The sequence below is a fragment of the Glycine max genome, chromosome 10 (genome assembly GCF_000004515.6).
Source record: "Glycine max cultivar Williams 82 chromosome 10, Glycine_max_v4.0, whole genome shotgun sequence".
In the NCBI taxonomy this organism is placed as follows: domain Eukaryota; kingdom Viridiplantae; phylum Streptophyta; class Magnoliopsida; order Fabales; family Fabaceae; genus Glycine; species Glycine max.
The window spans coordinates 48,125,513-48,147,399 of NC_038246.2; the positions used below are offsets into that span (position 1 = coordinate 48,125,513).

The window sequence follows — 21,887 nt, forward strand, 5'->3', positions numbered from 1 at the left end:
AATTTGGTCTCAGCCCAGAAAAAATTGCTTGAGTAGTTCTTTATTTATATGATTATTGTCACCTTAAAATTATACATGCAAATCTCAAACCTAATAATATTTTATTAAATACACATATAAATTCCAAAATATCAAATTTTGATATGATTAGAATTGTTGAAATAGATCAAGATAGTGGAAAAACCAGAAAAATAGTTGGAACAAAATAAGTTTCAAATTTTCATCTATATATATATATATATTATTTCTTGTCACTTCTTCACATGATATATTTTAGCTAATTTATATTTTTTTATGTAGTGGTTATATGTCTTTGGAACACGTAATGTTTGGACAATTCTAAAAAAATCATATACTTTTAGTTTTCGAGTCACGATTTTAGAGATCTGGAAAAAGAAATATAAATTCACATGCATCATCCTATATGACAGATGGTCTCTTGAGCTATGTGAGTATAATATTTAACTATTTAATCAATTGTCAAACTTATAATGTATGTCCAATTAAATGCTAAGATATAAAATAATAATATTAAATTTCATAAACTATTACAGTTTTGGAGACAATGGAAGGATCCAACACCATTGAATATATTGGATCCAATTTTGAAAGAAAGTTATTCGCAAATTGAAGTCACTAAATGTATTCAAATTGGTTTAATTTGCTATGTGTTCAAGAAAATAAAAACAATAAACCTACTATCACAAAAATCGTTTCATATCTTGATGGTCACGCACTTGAATTGCCATCTCCACTAAAACCAGCATTTTTCTTGCTGGAAAGGATCGATCAAAATATAGCTACACAACATTTTTTCTGTTAATGAGATGTCTATAAGTACATATTGTGCTAGATAATAAGTTAATTCAATGTTTGATTGCATTTTTTTCTTCTAAATGTCCTTATTGAGACTGTGTTGGTCCAAACCTAGTCCTCGTCCATTATAAAATATGCATGATCAAAATTTTATTTTATTTTTTATGAGTTATACATGGTCAATTTTAACATTGATTATGGATCATATTTTAGTTTCCTTATTTGTTCCGAAGTCATGTATTTTTTAAGATTTTTTTTTTCTGTAATATGTTTAAAAAAATAATAAAAATTATATCAATATCTTTTATATAAAATAATATTTTATCTTAATATTATTTATTTTAAGATGTATATTAAATATAATTTATTTTAAAATCTATAATTTTAATAATTGATTTAATTAATTATATATAACGTCTAAATTTATTTAGATATGGTACAATGTATGTTTTTGTACTCATTTTTTACTTTTTTTATTTCTCTTTGTATTTTTTAAATCGTACAATGCACCAGTTTCGCTGCTAGTTTTTAAATAACATATTAATTTTTTTTATTGGAGAAATATTTTTTTTTATATAAAATCATACGATGTATGGGTTCCACTACTAGTTTTTAAATAACATGTTGATTTTTTATTTATTAGAGAAAAAAAAATTAAGACAGCTACAGAACAAGTGTGATTTGGATCCCAACTGAAATATATGAAAAGCTTAGTACAAGGGGATGGAAAAAGGATAAAACTGTATTCGCCAGGTTCCCAACCGTACAGCAGTTCATGCAAACACATAGGGCTGGGCTATTTGAGCCGAACGAAAAAATCTACATAAAAACATTAGATCAAATTATTCATCCGACAAACACGCCCTATAATATAGACGGGACGTACAATGCCTCACCCACTTTACAGTAACTTAATAATGTGAATGATGAGATAAACTTTAACGTGATTAGCAAGTGAAATTGATTGAATGATTTTTTATTCAATAGTTTAAATTAAATGACAAAATATAATAATGCTTGGGTCCATATCAATGACTGAGTACAGGCAAAATGGTTTCTACAATCACATGCTATGCCGACTCCACCAGCAACAAGAATTGACAATGCGATTCGACCGCACCCTCTGAAATGCCAAATTCCGTAAATAATCCATAGAATTAATGGAGGAAAATGCATTCGCTACGTTACTAATAGTCGTATTGTGGCTATTAGATTTTCCAATTTTCCCACATTTTTTAAACAATTCAAGATTTTGCTTTGTTGACTAATGCTCACAAACCTCAATCCCATTCATACACTGCGCCGTCTCTGATTCCGTCTCTGATTACTCCCCGTTTACGCACATTTGCATGCCCATCACTCATTTCTCCGTCTCAGTGCAGAAAATTTTTCAGCATCATGATTATCAGGTCCAAACTTAGTCTAACACTGTTCCTACTTTGCACCCTTTCACTCACCGTTACAGAAACCTCTGCATCAGTGTTCAACAACGTTAGCTGCTCGAGCAACAAGACTTTCACTCCGAACAGCACCTTCAACACCAACCTCAACACCCTCCTCTCTTACCTTTCCTCCAACGTAACCAACAACGTTAGATTCTTCAACGCCACCGCAGGTAAAGATTCGAACGCCGTCTATGGCCTCTACATGTGCCGTGGAGACGTGCCGTTTGCTCTATGCAGAGAGTGTGTGGGTTTTGCAACACTAACCATAGCCTCCTCATGTCCCACATCGAAAGAGGCTGTGATTTGGTACAACGAGTGTTTATTGCGCTACTCTTATAGGCTCATCTTCTCTAAAATGGAAGAGAGGCCAAGGCACAAGATCAATATTCCATTGGGGGACCCTCTGGTTTTGCATAGTAATGGATTCTACACTGCGTTAGGATCCATTTTCGATGAACTACCACATAAAGCAGCACTGGCTCTTGCCGAGTCTAATAATGGATATGCGGTTAAGCAAGAAAATACTTCTGCGAGTGTGACACTGTATGGCCTCGCGCAGTGCACGCCGGACTTGGCTGCCGGAGACTGCATACGGTGTGTCACCGATGCGGCGGCGGAGTTTGTCAAGTCTTGCTGCGGAGGGAGCATAGGAGCGAGTGTTCTGTTTCCGAGTTGCATTGTAAGGTATGAGACGTATCCGTTTTATCAGCATTCGGGAACCTCCGCGCCAACAATGATTAAGCGTAAGTTTATATTTCTTTTGTTTCTCCTATGGAAAATTATCGAAATAAAGAGATTTTAATAGAAAGAATCAAGGTTTTAAACTGTGATCGCACTCACTGTTTTGTTTTGATCTTTGATGTTACGAGAAATATTACAGATAAATTAAATGTGTAGTTGATGCAACTACAATTTTGGTCGCGATGCAGTCATCATAACCTTAAAATCCTTAGCATTATGTTCGAAATTGCAATCTTGAGAAGAATAAAGAAAAAAAAAAGTGATCCATACAGAAAAAAAAAATCTTTTCACCATAGTATGTATGTATCTTAAATATTCACAGCAAAGCGCCAAATCCTTTATCCTTAGTGAATTGCTGCTTATGTAGGACATAGATGTGGTCCATGCAAAAAAGAATCTCTTTTCTTTCCCCTTTTTCCCCAATAAAACACTATGTCTAGATTGCGTAATAGTGTGATACAAAAGAGATAAGATCTCGTTTGATGACAGTAAAGCATGAATATCAAAAAGTGACTTGAAATAATCAGCATTATTGTCCAATGTGATCTTTGTTCATTAATTTACCACTTAAGAAAACTTTAAAATGTGTTGATGGCGTGTGGTTTGTCAATATATGACTCGTTTTGACAGGTGGAGGAAATATTGGAACTGAAGTGATTGTGATCGTTGTTGTCTTGGTTGTCGTTTTGGTGATGCTTTTTGGCTTTGGCTATTGTTTCATCCGGATAAAAGCGAGAAAGAAACGGAAGGCCGGTGACAGAGAAAAATGTAATGCCAATGAATTATTGTCTTCAACATTTGAGCTTAATAGTAAAGCCTCGAGTTTTTTTCTTAACTTTGTACTTGCTGTGAGCATTTCAAATAACTGTTCTGTGAATTGTTATGTAGTTGGGCCAGAACACACTGTCTTGGAGTCTTTGGAATTTGATTTGGTTACAATTGAAGCAGCCACAAACAATTTTTCTGAAGACCGCAGGATTGGCAAAGGGGGTTACGGAGAAGTGTACAAGGTAAAAAAAGTGTGACGGTTAATGTATCATCCATATTGTTTTCTTGTACTTTTCTGATGCCATTTAATTTTAGGGAATCCTTCCTAACCGAGAGGAAGTAGCTGTAAAGAGATTATCAACAAATTCTAAGCAAGGAGCGGAGGAATTCAAAAATGAAGTGTTGTTAATAGCAAAACTTCAACACAAAAATTTGGTGAGATTAGTAGGATTTTGCCAAGAAGACAGAGAAAAAATACTTATTTACGAATATGTGCCTAACAAGAGCCTTGACCACTTCTTATTTGGTATGACTCTTCAATATTTATTTCTACTTTAAGTTTTACATTTCTATTTTTTCATCATTATTTGAAAAAAATGTTTTGAGTATGTTTGAATTATGTAGCTGATCATAAATTGGTGCCCACTTATACTTTTCGAACTTTGTTGGCTGATGGTACGTATTTTATAGATTCCCAAAAGCACAGACAATTAACTTGGTCGGAGCGGTTTAAAATCATAAAAGGAATTGCAAGAGGTATTCTTTATCTTCATGAAGATTCTCGTCTTAAGATTATACACCGTGATATCAAACCAAGCAATGTTCTATTGGACAATGGCATCAATCCAAAAATCTCTGATTTTGGAATGGCAAGGATGGTAGCTACAGACCAAATTCAAGGATGTACGAATAGAGTTGTGGGCACATAGTGAGTTGCAAACCTTATCTTTACCACCCTTATCTCTTACACAAATATATTCTTATTTATGTGCTTCATTTATTTATCATCATAAAATAATATGATACGTTCTGCATACTCTATCGCCCATCACTTTGGTTCTGGTTAAATTAATATTGAAAATATGTGTCGCTTTTATGGCCTACAACTATAGTATTACTTTGACTTTGGTATAATAATTCAGTCTCAAAGAGGCTTGATTAATATTGTCGGGAACTACACTGAGTTTCAAATACGTACTGTTCCTTTTTCTTGGGACACTTCACTAATATTTGTGATTACAATGCGATGCAATACTGCTTCTATGCCACTACTACTTTACTTGGGCTAACCAGTCAACTCATCCTCCATTGTATGACTAGTCTAGTTACATATGTTCTCCATGTTGATTTTTTTTTACTCTCCTTTTTCAGTGGTTATATGTCTCCTGAATATGCAATGCATGGACAATTTTCTGAGAAGTCTGATGTATTCAGTTTTGGAGTTATGGTTCTTGAGATTATTAGTGGGAAGAAGAACTCTTGTTATTTTGAATCATGCCGTGTTGATGACCTCTTGAGTTATGTGAGTATCAAATTCTTGTTTGTTCTCTTATTCTATATATTTTTTCTTGTCATGCCCTCTAGTGAACCATAGTTCAAAAGAGACATAAATACAAATTAAGAAGGCAATAATAGGGAAATCTATTTAATTTATGGTTTCAGGCATGGAATAACTGGAGGGATGAATCATCATTTCAATTACTGGATCCAACTCTGCTAGAGTCTTATGTTCCAAACGAAGTTGAAAAGTGTATGCAGATTGGTTTATTGTGTGTACAAGAAAATCCAGATGATAGGCCTACAATGGGAACCATTGTTTCATATCTTAGCAACCCATCGCTTGAAATGCCATTCCCTCTAGAACCAGCATTTTTCATGCATGGCAGAATGAGAAGACATTCAGCTGAACATGAATCATCTTCAGGTTACTCCACCAATCGTTCTTCCTTGTCCTCTGTGAATAAGATGTCTACGACTGCTTTCTTCCCTCGATAGTTTGTTACTAATTACTATATGTTATGTCAAATTAAACTGATTAGATGTTTCAACTTAAGTTTTCCTCCACTGGAATTTGAAGAAAATATTAATATATTTTTTAGGTTTTAAAATATGGAATATTCTACTATTTATATTTTACTATTTTATTTATAAAATGTTGAAAGAATATTAAGAGGATGTTGTAATAAAATGATGTGATGATACCCAATATATATATAAAATTAGTTAAAATTTAATATATAAAAAAATTAATTTGCACTTTATGTTTGGTTTTCTTTCTTTTTTATATATAAGTATTTGTTGAAAAAGTTATTTAAACTCACCATACATTATTTATAAAAAGTAATTAAGCTATCACTTCATAGAAGGAACTAATTATATTAATTTGAGGCAACATTGAACATTTTAAACCGAAATTAATGATTAATTGTATACGATCATTACAGCATTTACCCTAAAAAAATATTGGAAAGAATTGGTGGACTGAGAGAAACGGTCAGATGTGGCTAGCTTGCGGCATAGTAGGTTGAATTAACATGAAGAAATTCCAACTTTAAGGCCGCCCACGGTTTTAAAGAAGCCACCTAGATTTGACAATTCCTTGGTGTTTGGCATGCGTCTTGACCCATAGGACCCAGGAAGGTTAGCGCTACATTCTTTCATCATAATCATAATTTAATAGACATTATAGTGTTTAATACTACAATCCTAATATTTTTTTATAAAAAAATACAATCCTAATACAACTTTAGTAGTATTTTTTTATAAAATAAAAAGAAGAAGAAAAGAAACACACACAGATATAACTTTACAATCCTATCATTTGGAAATTGTTTATCCTTTGATTAACATGAGTTGAGTGAATTACCTCAATTATAAAAAAAAATCCATGTTTTCTCAATATGTGGGATTTTAAAAAAATATTAAGGAGAACAGTACTTTATCGCTCAGATCAATAGGTGCTAAAATTAATTATTATTCTCGCACATAATAATATATAAACCTTTTTATTCATTTTTAGTCTAAAAAAGAAAAGAAAATATAATATATTAGAATACGTATTTCGTTATTATTTGAAAGGAAAGTGCAGGAAAAGAATAAAGTGAAAAAAGGGTCCACGACACGAGTATCGTTAAATAGTACGTTAAAGAATTATGGGTGACAAAAATGAACAGCTTCATTTTGAAGAAGTGAACGCCACAGAGTATTATAACTTGTTTAAATTTCTAACTGAAGTCTCAAAATTATGGCTTGAATAGTAGTTAAAAGAGATAAGACCTATGATTAATGCAATAAATAAAGGAAAACTAAAGTTTGATTTGAATTGATAAAAAAGAGAGATAGAACAATATTAGCTACACATCATAGTTAGAATAATATAGCCTTAAGAAAATCCTTTTTTTTTTTTTTGGTTGAAGGGATGGCCTAAGGCCCAATCAAACAGAAAGCTAGTGAGTCAAATAGTGGGGCAAAGCATGACCATAACATAACTATGGATAATGTATATAGCAAGAAAGGAACATAGAGTGTCCAAAGGGAAGGAGTAAACCATGCTGGGCAAGCAGTCAACGATGTCTCCAACTTTGGATGCTTTCAACCATGCATGGACCATTAATAAGGAATGTGATGATGATGGCAACCATGCACAGACATCGAGTTTGACATGCAGCCACTCACAATATAATAGAGTCGCATTCTATCCATAATATGTGAATATATATAGTCTTGGACCAAGTCATCAGCTCCAAAAGTTGTGAGAATTCCACAAAGTTCACCCATGAGAGCATTGAAAAGTGAAAACCACTGATCTGCCGTAGTGTGTTCTTAAAACACTACCACAAGTAACTAGCAGAATACGTGGCCATGTTGTTAATTAAATTCACACATCTGTGTTGCACTTAATTGACCCCAAAGGAGGAGGAGCCTCGTGCCAACGAACCTAATATATTGACTTGTTGGATGAAATTACTCATTCATTTCCTATTCTTATTACCTGTTTGGCTAACCTTTTAGAAATCATTTTATTCTACCGTGACACATGTTTTAAAATCTATTGTTGAGATTAATTGAAAAATACCTTATAAATTATGTTTAATAGTTTAAAATTAGTTCTACCCAACTTTTAAATAAACGATAACTTAAGCTGATTCTTGTTAATAAATTTAGGGGTAGATTTTATTCATATATAAATCATTTATAAATATTGTTGTAATCATTTATAAATGATGCACCGTGAATGTATAGGTTAATTACCACTTTTAATTTCCCCCCATTTTAATTTGTCACTTGATTTTTTAGTTAGTTGAAATGTTGAATTGTTCTGGGTACGTAAATGATAACTATAGATAAGGGCAGATTCAAATGGGCCGTCGCATGTTAACTTGGATCCGTTCCCCAGTAAAGTCAGATATATATATATATATATATATATATATATATCTTTCTTCATCCCTAATTATAATATTTTTTAAAAAAAAATTGTTTATTTCTTTTTATAAGATATTTTTTAATTTTTAGTTATATTAATCATTTTTTCCTACATATCTTTTCTTAATTATTCTCTCTCCAAACATTAATAAATAAATAAATAAATAGAAAAAAAAATAAAAAGAATTTTTAAATGATAATACAAATAATTTATAAATTTAATCCAATAATTAATTTTATTAAAAGACATAAATTAGTTTAAAAGATATTAAGAACAAGGAAATAGCTTTGAGTAGTATCTGATTGCTTAGGTGTGAGTATAAACTCTTTATATCTAATTTAAATTTAACAAATTAAAAAAAATATGGGAATCAATTAATTATTGGATATAATCAATTATTATTTTTATGAGAAAGTTAAATAATTATAGAATAAAATGTGTTGTCTATATTTTCATTAAATCTTATTTTAAGCCTTAAACTATCATGTTTTTAATATAATACTTGAATTTTTTAAAGAATATGTTTTTAATTTCTCCTCACAACATGAACACGGAGTTAAAAAAACATGCAAAAATGATTAGAAATATTAGGATCCATTCAATAGAGTAAAAATAAAGCAAAGATAAAAAATTTAAATTAAAATAAAATGTAAAAATATGACTCTCAGGTCATTTGATGGTATTTATTTCTTTTCTTTTCCTACAAACACGCACACCCACTTAAATGTCATTTTAAACAAAATAAGCCAACTGCAGTACAACACCATGGCCCTAAATTCCTTCAAACATTATCCTCTCTTCACGTTTCTTATGTTTACTCTCACTGAAGCATCATCAGATGTTCCTATTTTCCTTCGCGAAAACTGCACAACCATCGAAACCTTCATCTCCAACACCACTTTCCAGTTCAACCTCATAACCCTCTTGTCTTCTCTATCTTCCAACGCCACCGGAAACACCCAATTCTACAACACCACCTTATCCGGCAAAAGCTCCTCCGACACCGTCTACGGCCTCTTCCTCTGCCGTGGTGACGTGCCCCCTCAACTTTGCCAACAGTGCGTGTTGAACGCAATCCAAAGACTAAGCAATCAAAGCTCAGATACATGCAAGTTTGCCAAAAGTGCTATAATTTGGTATGACGAGTGTTTGGTTCGCTATTCCAACAGGTATTTCTTCTCCACGGTGGACACAAGGCCTAGAATGCGTTTGCGAAACACTGCCAACGTTTCCGACACAAAAAGCTTCTTGCGTTTGTTGTACACCACTTTGAATGAAACTGCAGATGAGGCAGCGAATTCTTCGAACGGTGCTAAGTTATACGCCACAAAGCAAGCTAAGATCTCTGGGTTTCAGACCCTCTATTGTATGACTCAGTGTACACCGGATTTGTCACCCCAAGATTGCAGAAGGTGTCTCAGTGGTGTGATAGGGGATCTTTCTTGGTGTTGTCCTGGAAGCCAAGGAGGAAGAGTTTTGTATCCAAGTTGTAACTTTAGGTATGAGTTGTACCCTTTCTATAGAATGGATTCCCCGGCACCTGAAGGAATTATTAGTCCAACACATTCTACAATGGATAAAGGTAATGCTAAAGATTATGGTTCTTCGAATGTTTTAGTGTTATGAATTAATTTAAATTTGAACAGCATGTGAATGAATGATTTGGGTCAAACTAGGTTAACAAGCAAAAAATTAAAGTTAAACTTACGTTCCATATATGTTGCAGTAGATATGATTGGCACGATGAAAAAAGTAAGAGGAAAAAGAAATATATAAAAAAGGTAATAAATGTCATAATTAATGTGATAGAAAAATACGTAATAATGGAATGAGATGCAGCACAGACTAACATATATTAATTGAACCACTATTTATGGTATGGTTAATCTCCATAAAATACATAAAGGTTATATGTTCAGTAAAATTAACTCAAACATTAGCCGAAAATTGAAGAAAAAAAGTTACGGAAGCTAAGAACTTATAACTAGGAACTGAAAAATTTACGTTTAATAAAATTAGTTATTAAAGTAACTGAAAAATATAAAATAATTGAAAAACAATAAAATCATAATTTATTTATGTAAGATAAATATAAAATTTGATAAATATATCAAAGATAAAAAAATATAAAAAATTAGAAATTATCAGATTAAAAAATATTACTTAAAATAATATTTTAAAAATACTAAAAACTATTAAAAAAAATTATTTATCAAATAATTAAATGAATTTTTCAACTAATAATAAAAAAAAACTAACTGAAATATTGTCAAACATAATTATAATATTTGGTTATACGTTTCCTTAAAAAAAATTAGTTATGTGTCATGTAAAGATATTTAAATTAAAAAAACATTTTCAAATTTTTAAAAAAATAACAAAACTCCGGCATGTATATCATATATAGATTGACCAAGAAATTAAATACTTAATTCAGAACTGTACAATAATTTCTTGCAGGCAAGAGGTGTGCTTAGAAGGACAACATCACGTGAAGCATTATTTTAGTTTGGTTTGGACATGGAAAAAATCAGTAGCAAATTTTTAGTGAAGAAAAAAGCTTGATTTTTCGTTTTGGAATAGTTGTGATAATGATTTTTTTACGGTCTCAGGTAATACGTAACAATTAACAGAACTTACCAAAGTTTTTTTCTGTCTTTAGGTGAAGCAGGAAAGAAAGGAATCTCATCAGAGATAGCAACTGCAACCTTTGTTTCGATTACTGTCGCAGGGCTGTCTTGGGTATTTGGTTCTTAAGTAACTGATTGATTGGTGGGAGGGTGTTCACTCTTAATAAGTACAAGTATTATTAAAACGATAAGATTGAGTATGGATTATGCAAGAATTTTGATTTTCAATTGTATTTAGAGTTTTATATATATATATATATATATATATATATATATATATATATATATATATATATATATATATAATATGTTTAAGTAATTCGTGATTTAAATAAAATATTATTTATTGATTAATCATAAATATAAACTAAAATGAATTAATTATAAAGTAAGGAAGATAGAAGGTTAAGAAAATAAAAAGCTTAGAGTTGTGAAATGATGTAATGAGTTAAGAAAAATGTTGGGAACTTCGTATACCAGAACTACTACGTAATAGATTTTTTTTTTTAACATGAATATGATTATTACTCATATTATTTAACATACTCTAACCATGATTTGACATTTTGGTTTACTTGAGAAGATTTTATCAAATTATACAGAGTGATCGATCTTAACCCACTGAGTTTATCAAATTATGCAGTGAGAAATAGGAAATTGAATTTTCCCGTAAAAAGTAAGCAACTATCTGTGGGTCGTTTAGGCCATTTTGTATTTATTGCGTGGCACGAGAGTCAACTTCACTTAATTGTTTTCTCTATGTGAAATGTAAAGTTTACCATGTTTAATAAATATTGGCGGTATAAGTTGGCAGCATATCAACTTCTAAGACGTACGTACTTGTCATTTGTTCATTAGCCTGATCCTAGAATAGGATTCTGTTTTAAAATAAAACCTTAAATTTTTGTCCATCCAAGAAAAACAAATATGCAAAAGTGTTTGTATTTTTTTTTATTATTATTAATATAAAGGAGTTTGTATTTTGATTGTACTCTTTTCCTAATTCAAAGATGATCAAGGAGAGTATCCACACATAAGGTGATGAAATCAAGTACTGTCGTGCGATGTCAATTGTTAAGCCATCAAATTTGACTTAAAATGTTAACCAAATAACCAATCAATCTCTAGCTAATTAAGATATTTCGTCACCTTTGAATGGACTTGTGAGGCAGTTCACACAAATAATAACTTGTGTTCTCTGTCTGTTGCCATCTTTCTCAGTAATTGAACTTTTGTATTTCGTCATTGCCCGCAAAACCAAACTGAGAGTTGTCCACACATCACAATTATTTCCACCACCTATAAGTAAAATGATTGGACTTAGAATTTGCTTTTGTTACATATGCTTTAAATGTGACTCTTTGCATTTTACTCTTCAACCCCCTTCCTTCTAGATATGTAGTGGCTGTCACTGTTCACATCTGATCCAAAAACACTTGGTTTTGAAACAAAAAAACAAACAATAAGAAACATAAAATGATAAAATATAGAAAACAGTTGACAAATTGCAAATGTACAATCCCTTGCAAATCTTTCTCCAAAGGAAGATCCCCAAGATGCCTCCTTGCAAGTACTTTGCAATTCCCTCGATTTCCGTCTTCCTCTTAAGCTTCTTAATCTTTCCAACCAAAGGAGCTCCAATTTACAGTTCCCATGCCAGCACAGACTCTTCCAAATACCAACCAAACAGCACTTTCCAAACCAACCTCAACCTCCTCCTCTCTACCCTTTCTTCCAACGCCACCCAAGGCACCCACTTCTACAAAACAACACTTGGCAGTGAAAATAATACACCCAGTATTTACCCATGTGGTTAGTTAATTTTGTTTCGCAAGTATTTAAGTGTTATTAGACATTTCAATAACTTCTTAACACGATTGATCTATTAATTCTCCTTTAAGTTGGTCAGCATCACTTTTTATATAAGGATAAATGGTAAATTTAATTTTTTATAATTTTGATATTTTTATTTCTAAATCGAGATGTTTTTAGTTTTTTTTTTTAAATAAGTAATTTTAATTATTTTATCAGATGATTGCCAATGGACCATTCTTTGACGTTACATTAATGTTGACTTAGTTGACATGGTAGTTATGTAAAAGAATTATATAAAGTAAAAAATAAAAAATATTTTAATAGGAATTGAACTCATCAATTAATTACACACAAGATAATAAATTATTAGCACACTTATTTTATTTAATTAAATGTATTAACATTATTATTTATATATTATTAATCAAGAGTTATTAATTTTTTTTTAAATTATCAAAATTTATAAATTTATAAATTAAAAAATATTCAATATATAAATATTTTTAATTAGAGTAAAATAATTTGTATATCAAAATCAATTTACAAAAATAATTATGTAAATAATTTACATATTAATTTATGAAATTTAATTATAAATTGATAAAATAAAAATAAAATATTTAAAATAAAAATATATAAAATAGAATTAAAAATATTTATATATTAAATATTTTTAATTTATAAATTTTGATAATTTTAAAAAAATAATAACTCCTAACTAATGATACATAAAAATTAATATTAATTTATTTAATTAAATAAAAAAGTGTATTACTAATTTATTATTTTATTTGTGAATAAAATGTTATGAGTTTAATTTTTTATTAAGATACTTTTTTATTTTCTATTTCATTTAATCTTTTTTTATATAAATATATCTTACATAAACTTTGTTAGCAACTATTAATATGTCACGTCAAAATTAATGATTGACTTTGGACCGTCAATAACAAATCAAAATTAACTATTTTATAGAATAAAAAATTAAATATCTTAATTTAAAAATAAAAAATCAAAATTCTAGATTTAAAATTAATTACAATTTAACTTTAATATAATTATAACAAAAAAAGATAGTGTTAAACACTATATGCATCGGTATGCAACTGCAGCAGAACTGTATAATTTGTTTTCTTTTTCTTTCTCTGAACTGCAACGACAACCAGCATTGCACTTATGCTGAACAGTTATTCAGTAAACTTGTCAATGCCACGACAACCAGCATCTTTTCTGCGTGGAAAAAGTCCTAACAAGCTAAACCGAGGGCTTGATTTTGATCAATCTACCTCTTGTTCAATTTCATTGTCTGTGAATGAAGTATCCATTATTGAAATATAGGCTCGCTAAAGGATTGTTTTCATGTTTTCTTCAATCAATCAAGCGTATATTCAAATCTTCTCAAAATATAGCATATATTCAAATCAAGCCAATATCAACGCTATATGCTGAGCTGTTATACGATCCTAGCGGATATATATTGTAAATATTAATAGCTAAAAGAATTTTGTCCGATACTTCATGGATGAACATGTAGAGTAGCTGAAGCATGATGCCCTTGGGAGAGACCCGAAAATTTTGCAATCTTGACCAATTTTGTTTTTTAAAGTATAGTGTTGATTTACTGAGGGATTCTTTTTCTTGCTCACATTATGTTGGTTAAACTAAGCGCTGATGAGGGTAAGTACTGAGTTCTCCAATACAGATCGATCACTTTAAAGTATGATTCTGATGTAAGATATGTCTGAGTTAAGAATTTATACAGCCTAGAGTCCCAACATGACTATATGAGAAACTATACAATACACATGTCTATGCCGATTGTGATCGTCTTTCAAAGAGGCTTATCTGAGAAAATTAAAAAAGCTTATTCCGTACGGGAAAGTTGAGCCATTAGTAGCTCATCTTCAATAGTAAGTCAAACTTAACATAGGAATCAGATATCAAACAACATAAAAATATTAAAATACTAACATTTTTAACAATTAATTTTAAAGTATAAAAGAATAATAATAATAAAAATAAATTTCACAATATTATCTTGCTTTTAAAATTAACAATAATCTGTTTAAATTTAGTTATTTAGTTTTGTTTGATCGATAAATGTTAATTAACATTTATTAATTTAATTAAAAATATTAGTTGAGACATTCGAATCTATGACGTCTTCTCTTTTGTTTTTCCTTTTATTTAATCATTGGATTAATTTTATATCCCTCAATTAATTATTTAGTACCTAGAAAATTCATTTATTTTCTATCATATTTTAAATTACGTTACACATTTTTTTTTTTCTTTTTCTTCTTGATGTTCATCAAACATTTTATTTTTAAAAAAAGAAAGTTCAGGGTTCCGACCAACCATACATAAACGAGTGTTTAACCCATCTCCCACACCGGTCGCTTTCATCCTTTCAAAGAAAAGAACCACAACAAAAATATCAATTGGGGTTTCTTTTTACAAATTATTTACCTAAATGGGTCTGTTATGAAATTATTTATTTCACGGGTCTATTTTTTTTACTACAAAGCGCTTCTTCGATGAGCGCGTTCCCCGTAATAGTGACATGTGGCATGACGTGACTAGCGGTGGGACAGGTCTGGACGCACTGCTGACGAGAGCGCTTCAGAATTGGATGCGTCGGCAGTGCTGGAGCTTCGGTTGGCGCTCTGCGTGGAGGCGCCTTAGGACGCGCTCCGCGTGCAGGCGCGTTCGTTAGCGCTGTTGTCGCAAGCGCGACGGGTCGCGTTGGGTCCCAACTAGCGCGTCTAGCTGCCTTAAAAACACGGCCTCGCAATCCCCTCCCCCCCCCCCTTCCCTCAAAGCCACTCCCCCAGTCACAACCAGTGCTTCTTGTTCCCCACCTTCACCCCAGCCTTGTCCCCTCCCCTAGCAAATTCCCAAAGGGGATTTGGTCAACTCATTTTTCCAAAAAATGCCTCTAAATCCCCTTTGTGAATTTGTCAGGGGATTCTTCATTCAATTTTGAGTATTTTGATATATTATGGGCCTCAAACGGACATTCCTATCAAAAGTTATACCCATTTCAAGTTTTAAAAAAATCCGTAAAAAAAACATTTTGCCATTACGAATGGCAGGACCCATCACGTGGACAGTGTCTCGCCATCTCTCCACTGACGAGTTTCACCTGCTACTGCCATGTGTCCAACTCGCCAACTCCATTGGCGAGTTCCCTCCAAAAACAGACCCCATTTGAAAAAAGTTTCGAAACAGTCCCCTGTTGGGAATAAGTTTCTAAAAGGAACCTGCTTTGATCAATTTGCCCCTTCTTGGTTCCCCCTTCCCCACCACTGCCTCCTCTTATTCACTTGAAACTCCAAAGTTGCTCCGAACAATTTGGTTTGTAGTTTTTTTTATTGCTTCAAATTTATTTAATTTGTATAAATTGTTATATTTTACTATTTGTATTTTTTCTTTTTTGCTTGTAGGCATTTTGTGTACAACAAAATTTTATTCACTCTCAACAAGTTCATTTTCTTTATCCTTATATATTTTTCCTGTTAGTTTAATTTCTTTATCATTTTAATTATTTTTTATTAATTATGTAACAAATTGTTTTTTTGTTTACAGTTGTTCATTTATCTACTAAAGAATTTTACTTTTATTTTTTTAGTGGATTTGTTTGTAGAGATAATTATTGTTACTTTTATAGTGTGTTAGATTTGTTTTGTATTTTATAATAATATAATATTGTTAATTGTTGTTGAAGATAATTATAGATAATAATATTATTATTTATCATTTGTCATTGAAATATTATATTATTGTTTTTGTTAATATTTAATGATATTAATTATGATTTGTGTTATTTATGATTTGTCATTTAAATAGTTAATATTGTGGTTAATGTTAAAATAATTTTTTAAATATGTATGATTTGTGTCTGTATTTTTTTAAATATTTTTAATGATAATATTATTATAATTTTTTATTTGTGAATTTTATAGTTTTTATTATATTAGTATTTTAAAAAATATATTAGATATATTTTTATTGTCGCATTTCCAATTGTGCTGAAACCTAATTAGTACTTACCTAACCAATAACCACAATTGCCAAACAATTAAATTGGTTGCTCTTAACATAATATGTCCACATTCATTGAACCTATTACACTTTCCTCACTTTTTCTAAAGTCTAAGTCTAATTCTTTCTCCAATTTGAACCAGAGGTGGCTCGAGTTAAGTGGTGATCGTGAACTATTTTAACAATTTCGTAGTGTAAATAGAACAAAAGAGGGATTTTATAGGGAAACGTGGAAGAAAGTGTCTAGCAAATCAGCACGTCTGGTCATGCTTGACAGGTCAGCACTTTCTACCCTTGTCTCACTTCCCCTGTCCCTAGTCATATCATGGCACGTGTCGTTATGACGGGAAACGCGCCCAACGGAGAAGTGCATTATAATAAAAAACCAGACACACAAAATAAATAATTTCAAAACAGATCCATTTAAATAAATAATTTGTAAAAGAAACCCCAATCGAAATTTTTACCAAAGAACCGCTGCTGTATATGACTATTCATACTCTTTTAACATTTTATAACAGTCACTGTAACACAGCGACACCGTTTGCTTTCTTTTTTGACAATTTTTCATTCACTTACCAGTTCTTATTGACTTGCATCAGTCAGGGACAGGGCACATGATTTCATCGCCCACCACACCACAATCTAATAAACACGAATGCACGATGTTAGATTAAGCGCCAGAACAAAATCTGGTTCTGAAGAAGAAAGCAACTATTGTTTGACACGAGGGAGATATGTGCATATTCGAATCCTCTTCAACCCACTTGCTACTTCTCTCTCTCTTTGCCTTGCTAAACTCTGCAAGTGAAGCAACTCCTATTTATACCGCACATGCCTGCACAGATGGATCCTATTACTTACCCAACACACCATTCCAAACCAACTTGAACCTCCTCCTCTCATCCCTCGTCTCCAGCGCCACCCTCCACGACGGATTCCACCGCACCACCATCGACGATGTCAAGGGACTCTTCCTCTGCCGCGGCGACGCCACCCCCTCCGCCTGTCACGACTGCGTCACCGCCGCGGCCAAAAATATCACAGACCTCTGCACCAACCAAACAGAGTCCATAATCTGGTACGACCACTGTATGCTGCGTTACTCCAACAGCTCCATTCTCAACAACATAGTTCCAAGTTTTGGCCTCGGTAACGAACCGAGCGTCCCTGACTCGGACCACACACGGTTCAACGATGTTCTTGCGCCCACGTTGAACGATGCGGCACGGGAAGCCGTGAATTCGAGTAAGAAGTTTGCTACAAAAGAAGCGAATTTCACGAGCTCCATGAAGCTCTACACACTGGCGCAGTGCACGCCCGATTTGTCCACTTCTGAGTGCAACACGTGCTTCGCAAGCTCCATCGGTGCCTTTCCGAATTGCTGTGACGGCAAACGAGGTGCACGGGTCCTGCTTCCGGGCTGTAGTGTCAGATATGAATTGTTTCCATTTTACAACGTTTCCACCGTTTCCCGCCTTCCCTCTCCGTCTTCAGGTATCAAACCATTATAACATGGTAAAAATTTAGATACACTTTGTTAAGTGTTTCTCTGGTGTTATTCTCACATAAGAATTGGAATTTTACTTGAGTAATAGGCATACTAAAAATTTGTACTAGAAAGATATAACTACAATTCTAATAGGAGAACAAGACACAGATTTTTTGTATGTCCAGAAATCAGTTAAAAGATGTACCGTTGAGATGATTTTCTTGGACGGAAAGGTCATGTTAATTTTCTTATTGTGTAGTTTCAACTTTTCGCGTCTAATTTCCAATGTGCAGGGAAAAGCAGTATCTCTATAATTTTGGCGATCGTTGTCCCAATTACAGTTGCAATTCTACTTTTCATTGTTGGCGTCTACTTCCTACGTAAGAGGGCAAGCAAGAAGTATAATACTTTCGTCCAGGATTCAAGTAATCTCTCTTGTTCCGTCATAGCCATTGTTCCGGGTAATTTGTTTCCTCTGACTTTAAATTGGTTGCTGATAATTACTGTCTTTATTTGTTGTGTAGTTGCAGATGATCTTACAGATGTCGGTGATGTGGAGTCCTTGCAATTCGACTTGCCTACAGTTGAAGCTGCCACAAACAGATTCTCGGATGAGAACAAGATTGGCCAAGGTGGATTTGGGGTGGTTTATAAGGTATGAATCATGTTTATACTAAATGCTGAGTGACACATATTTCTTTTTATGCTAAAGTACTTAAATTGGTCTTTTCCTGTGCTTGTTTTTAGGGTGTCCTCCCTAGCGGACAGGAGATAGCTGTGAAGAGGTTGTCAGTAACCTCCTTGCAGGGTGCTGTAGAGTTCAGGAATGAAGCTGCTCTTGTGGCCAAGCTTCAACATAGAAATTTAGTGAGACTATTGGGATTTTGCTTGGAGGGACAAGAGAAGATCCTTATCTATGAATACATACCAAACAAAAGTCTTGATTACTTTTTATTTGGTATGTACCTTTTCTACTCTTCTTATATGTCTTTTATGTGATATCTCTCGATTAGTGTAGTGATTGATTGCCCTGAACTGACTGATATGCCATCTCAATTAATGTATTCACATGGTGTTGTGTTACCTTTTCCCTTATTAAAGAACCACCTAGTTGGAGAGGGGTTAATAGCTTTGTATAATTGGAAATTGTAGTAAATCAGCTATTGCTAATATGGCTATTTCATTTTGGCAAACTTTGTAGACCCTGCAAAGCAAAAAGAGTTAGATTGGTCAAGACGCTACAAAATTATAGTTGGTATTGCTCGAGGAATTCAGTATTTACATGAAGATTCCCAACTTAGAATTATACACCGGGATGTCAAAGCTAGTAATGTTCTATTAGATGAAAATATGAACCCAAAGATTTCAGATTTTGGTATGGCAAAAATTTTCCAGGCAGATCAGACTCAAGTAAATACAGGAAGGATAGTTGGGACTTAGTAAGTTTGATGCCTTTATGCTATCTCCTCTTGCATATATGAGTAGCTTATGTTATAACATATCGTCAGTTAAGTTTCATTGCAGACAAAATTTATGTTCTTGTTTCCAAAAATGTCATTGTTCTATCTTATAAGTAGATTACATTGTTTTTTTCAGTGGTTACATGTCTCCAGAATATGCAATGCGTGGACAGTTCTCTGTGAAATCAGATGTGTTCAGCTTTGGTGTCTTAGTTTTGGAGATTGTGAGTGGCAAGAAGAACACTGACTTTTATCAATCGAATCATGCTGATGACCTTTTAAGCCATGTGAGTATAAACAAGAGTAATTTCCTTTCTTTACTGATACCAAGCTTAGCCACAATGCCTAGCTACATTTCAGTGGGTGAGGAAAGAGATATTCCCGGTTTAAATGCTAATATTATACAACTTCAGGCGTGGAAGAATTGGACACTGCAGACACCTCTGGAGTTGCTGGATCCAACACTGAGAGGTTCTTATTCAAGAAATGAAGTCAACAGATGCATCCATATTGGTTTATTGTGTGTTCAAGAAAATCCATCTGATAGGCCTTCGATGGCCACTATTGCACTTATGCTGAACAGTTATTCAGTTACCATGTCAATGCCACAACAACCAGCATCTTTTCTGCGTGGAAGAGGTCCTAACAGGTTAAACCAAGGGATGGACTCTGATCAGTCTACCACCGATCAGTCTACGACTTGTTCAATTCCATGGTCTGTGAATGAAGTATCCATTACTGATGTATACCCTCGCTAAACGATGGTTTTTCATGTTTCCTTCAATCAATCCAGTGTATGTCCAAATCTTTTCAAACTTTGGGGCTACTCTTAAACAGACCTAGCAGATATATACTGTAAATATTAATGGCTAAAAGAATTATGTCCCTACTTCATGCTGGATGCCCCAGGAGAGACCAGAATAATTTGCAATCTTGACCAATTTTGTGTTTGAAATGTAGTGTTGATTTGTTAAGGGATTCTTTTTCTTGCTCACATGATGTTGGTGAAACGTGCTGGCTGAATGCAAGTACCTAGTTCTGAAATACAGATCACGTTAAATTTCAGGTGGACTTGCAGTAGTGCTATATCTAATTTGTTGTGATCTAAAAATCCAAAACTCGGATGTGGTTATGCGGATAAATTTGTCTTTATACACGTTTATTTACAAAATAATTCATTTGATCCTTATGAATGTACTCTACACTCTCCACACGGGGATCTTTTTCCTCCACCAGTGTATACCTTCTACTCTCTTCTTCAAATCGGATGGTTAACGAGTAAGGGAAGTGCTTATATAATTGAGATGGCCATCCTATCAACTGGTTTTAAAGGGACATTTCGGATTGGCTAAAACAATTTTGTCCCTACTCTTCAATCTTTCCCTTATTCGCATACTTAACAAACACTTTATACTAGTAATACATTTGTATATTGGGATTAAAGCCGAAATTTGTTTTACCGAATCAACCAAGCCCCCGAGACTTTCTTTTTGCAAAAAACTGGCAAATGCACCAGATCATCTTATGGGTAATTGGTATCTTGGCAACATGGCATTCGTTGTTAGTGAGTGATTCATGCTATTTTTGGTATATAACTTGGTTTTCTTACATATTATCTCATGATATTTTTAAGGTTTAACTGAAGTTTACTTTTTAATATTATAAATTTATGCATGTCATATATATATATATATATATATATATATATATATATATATATATATATATATATAACTTAATATATTATATTAAAAAATAAAATATTTTATTAAAACATTTGATCTCGGTTTAATCACGATTAAGTCATTAAATTTTGAATTAGTGCCTTCAGCACTTTAATAACCGGTGTGATTTTAAAAATCTTACTACAAACAATGATTTAGTAATTATTCACCTACAATGTTAGCATTGAAAACCATCATAATGATGATATCCACTTTTCATTTCTATATTTTTTGGATTATTTTATCCCTTAACTAATTAAAATTATAAACCACATTACCATTATATTTTAGAAATTAATTTAGTAATGAGATAAAAGACTAGAGATATATTTTGCCTCTAAATGATTTTTATAAATCTAAAGTATAATTTATTTATTTAAATATATTTATTTATTATAAATGTTAACCAATAATCTATAACTATTGTAACAATGATGATATCCACTTTTCATTTTTATATTTTTTGGATTATTTTATCTCTTAACTAACATTGTAAACTATACCATCACTATTTTTTATCTGCTTA

At 32.3% G+C, this 21,887-nt stretch overlaps 3 protein-coding genes across 6 annotated transcripts; all 3 read left to right on the plus strand.

Moving 5' to 3' along the window:
* The first annotated feature begins 1,882 nt into the window (after positions 1-1,882).
* Positions 1,883-8,126, plus strand: CRK17 (cysteine-rich receptor-like protein kinase). Of its 3 annotated transcripts, XR_005886562.1 has the most exons (9): positions 1,883-3,004; positions 3,633-3,770; positions 3,891-4,012; positions 4,086-4,296; positions 4,461-4,698; positions 5,142-5,292; positions 5,433-5,694; positions 6,215-6,410; positions 7,187-8,126. XR_005886562.1 is itself a non-coding variant. In XM_006588306.4 (7 exons), exons 1-7 carry the CDS (start codon positions 2,215-2,217, stop codon positions 5,763-5,765), a joined length of 1,983 nt encoding a protein of 660 aa, XP_006588369.1. In that variant the 5' UTR covers positions 1,885-2,214; the 3' UTR covers positions 5,766-5,980. The 3 variants fall into 3 exon arrangements, 2 of the variants coding, with proteins under 2 accessions (XP_006588369.1, NP_001234962.1); XM_006588306.4 differs by lacking the exons at positions 6,215-6,410; positions 7,187-8,126 and having other exon boundaries at positions 1,885-3,004; positions 5,433-5,980; NM_001248033.1 differs by lacking the exons at positions 6,215-6,410; positions 7,187-8,126 and having other exon boundaries at positions 2,215-3,004; positions 3,633-4,012; positions 5,433-5,765.
* A 289-nt stretch (positions 8,127-8,415) lies between these two features.
* LOC106795006 (putative cysteine-rich receptor-like protein kinase 9) lies at positions 8,416-11,058 on the plus strand. The gene is made up of 2 exons (XM_014763383.2): positions 8,416-9,778; positions 10,859-11,058. The coding sequence occupies exons 1-2, from the start codon at positions 8,854-8,856 to the stop codon at positions 10,951-10,953; spliced, it is 1,020 nt and encodes a 339-aa protein (XP_014618869.1). The 5' UTR covers positions 8,416-8,853; the 3' UTR covers positions 10,954-11,058.
* A 6,178-nt stretch (positions 11,059-17,236) lies between these two features.
* CRK18 (cysteine-rich receptor-like protein kinase) lies at positions 17,237-20,611 on the plus strand. 2 transcript variants are annotated; one of them, XM_014763379.3, is made up of 7 exons: positions 17,237-18,182; positions 18,471-18,602; positions 18,702-18,832; positions 18,925-19,135; positions 19,379-19,616; positions 19,774-19,924; positions 20,051-20,611. In XM_014763379.3, exons 1-7 carry the CDS (start codon positions 17,423-17,425, stop codon positions 20,393-20,395), a joined length of 1,968 nt encoding a protein of 655 aa, XP_014618865.1. In that variant the 5' UTR covers positions 17,237-17,422; the 3' UTR covers positions 20,396-20,611. The 2 variants fall into 2 exon arrangements, with proteins under 2 accessions (XP_014618865.1, XP_014618866.1); XM_014763380.3 differs by having other exon boundaries at positions 17,245-18,182; positions 18,708-18,832.
* The last annotated feature ends 1,276 nt before the right edge of the window (positions 20,612-21,887 follow it).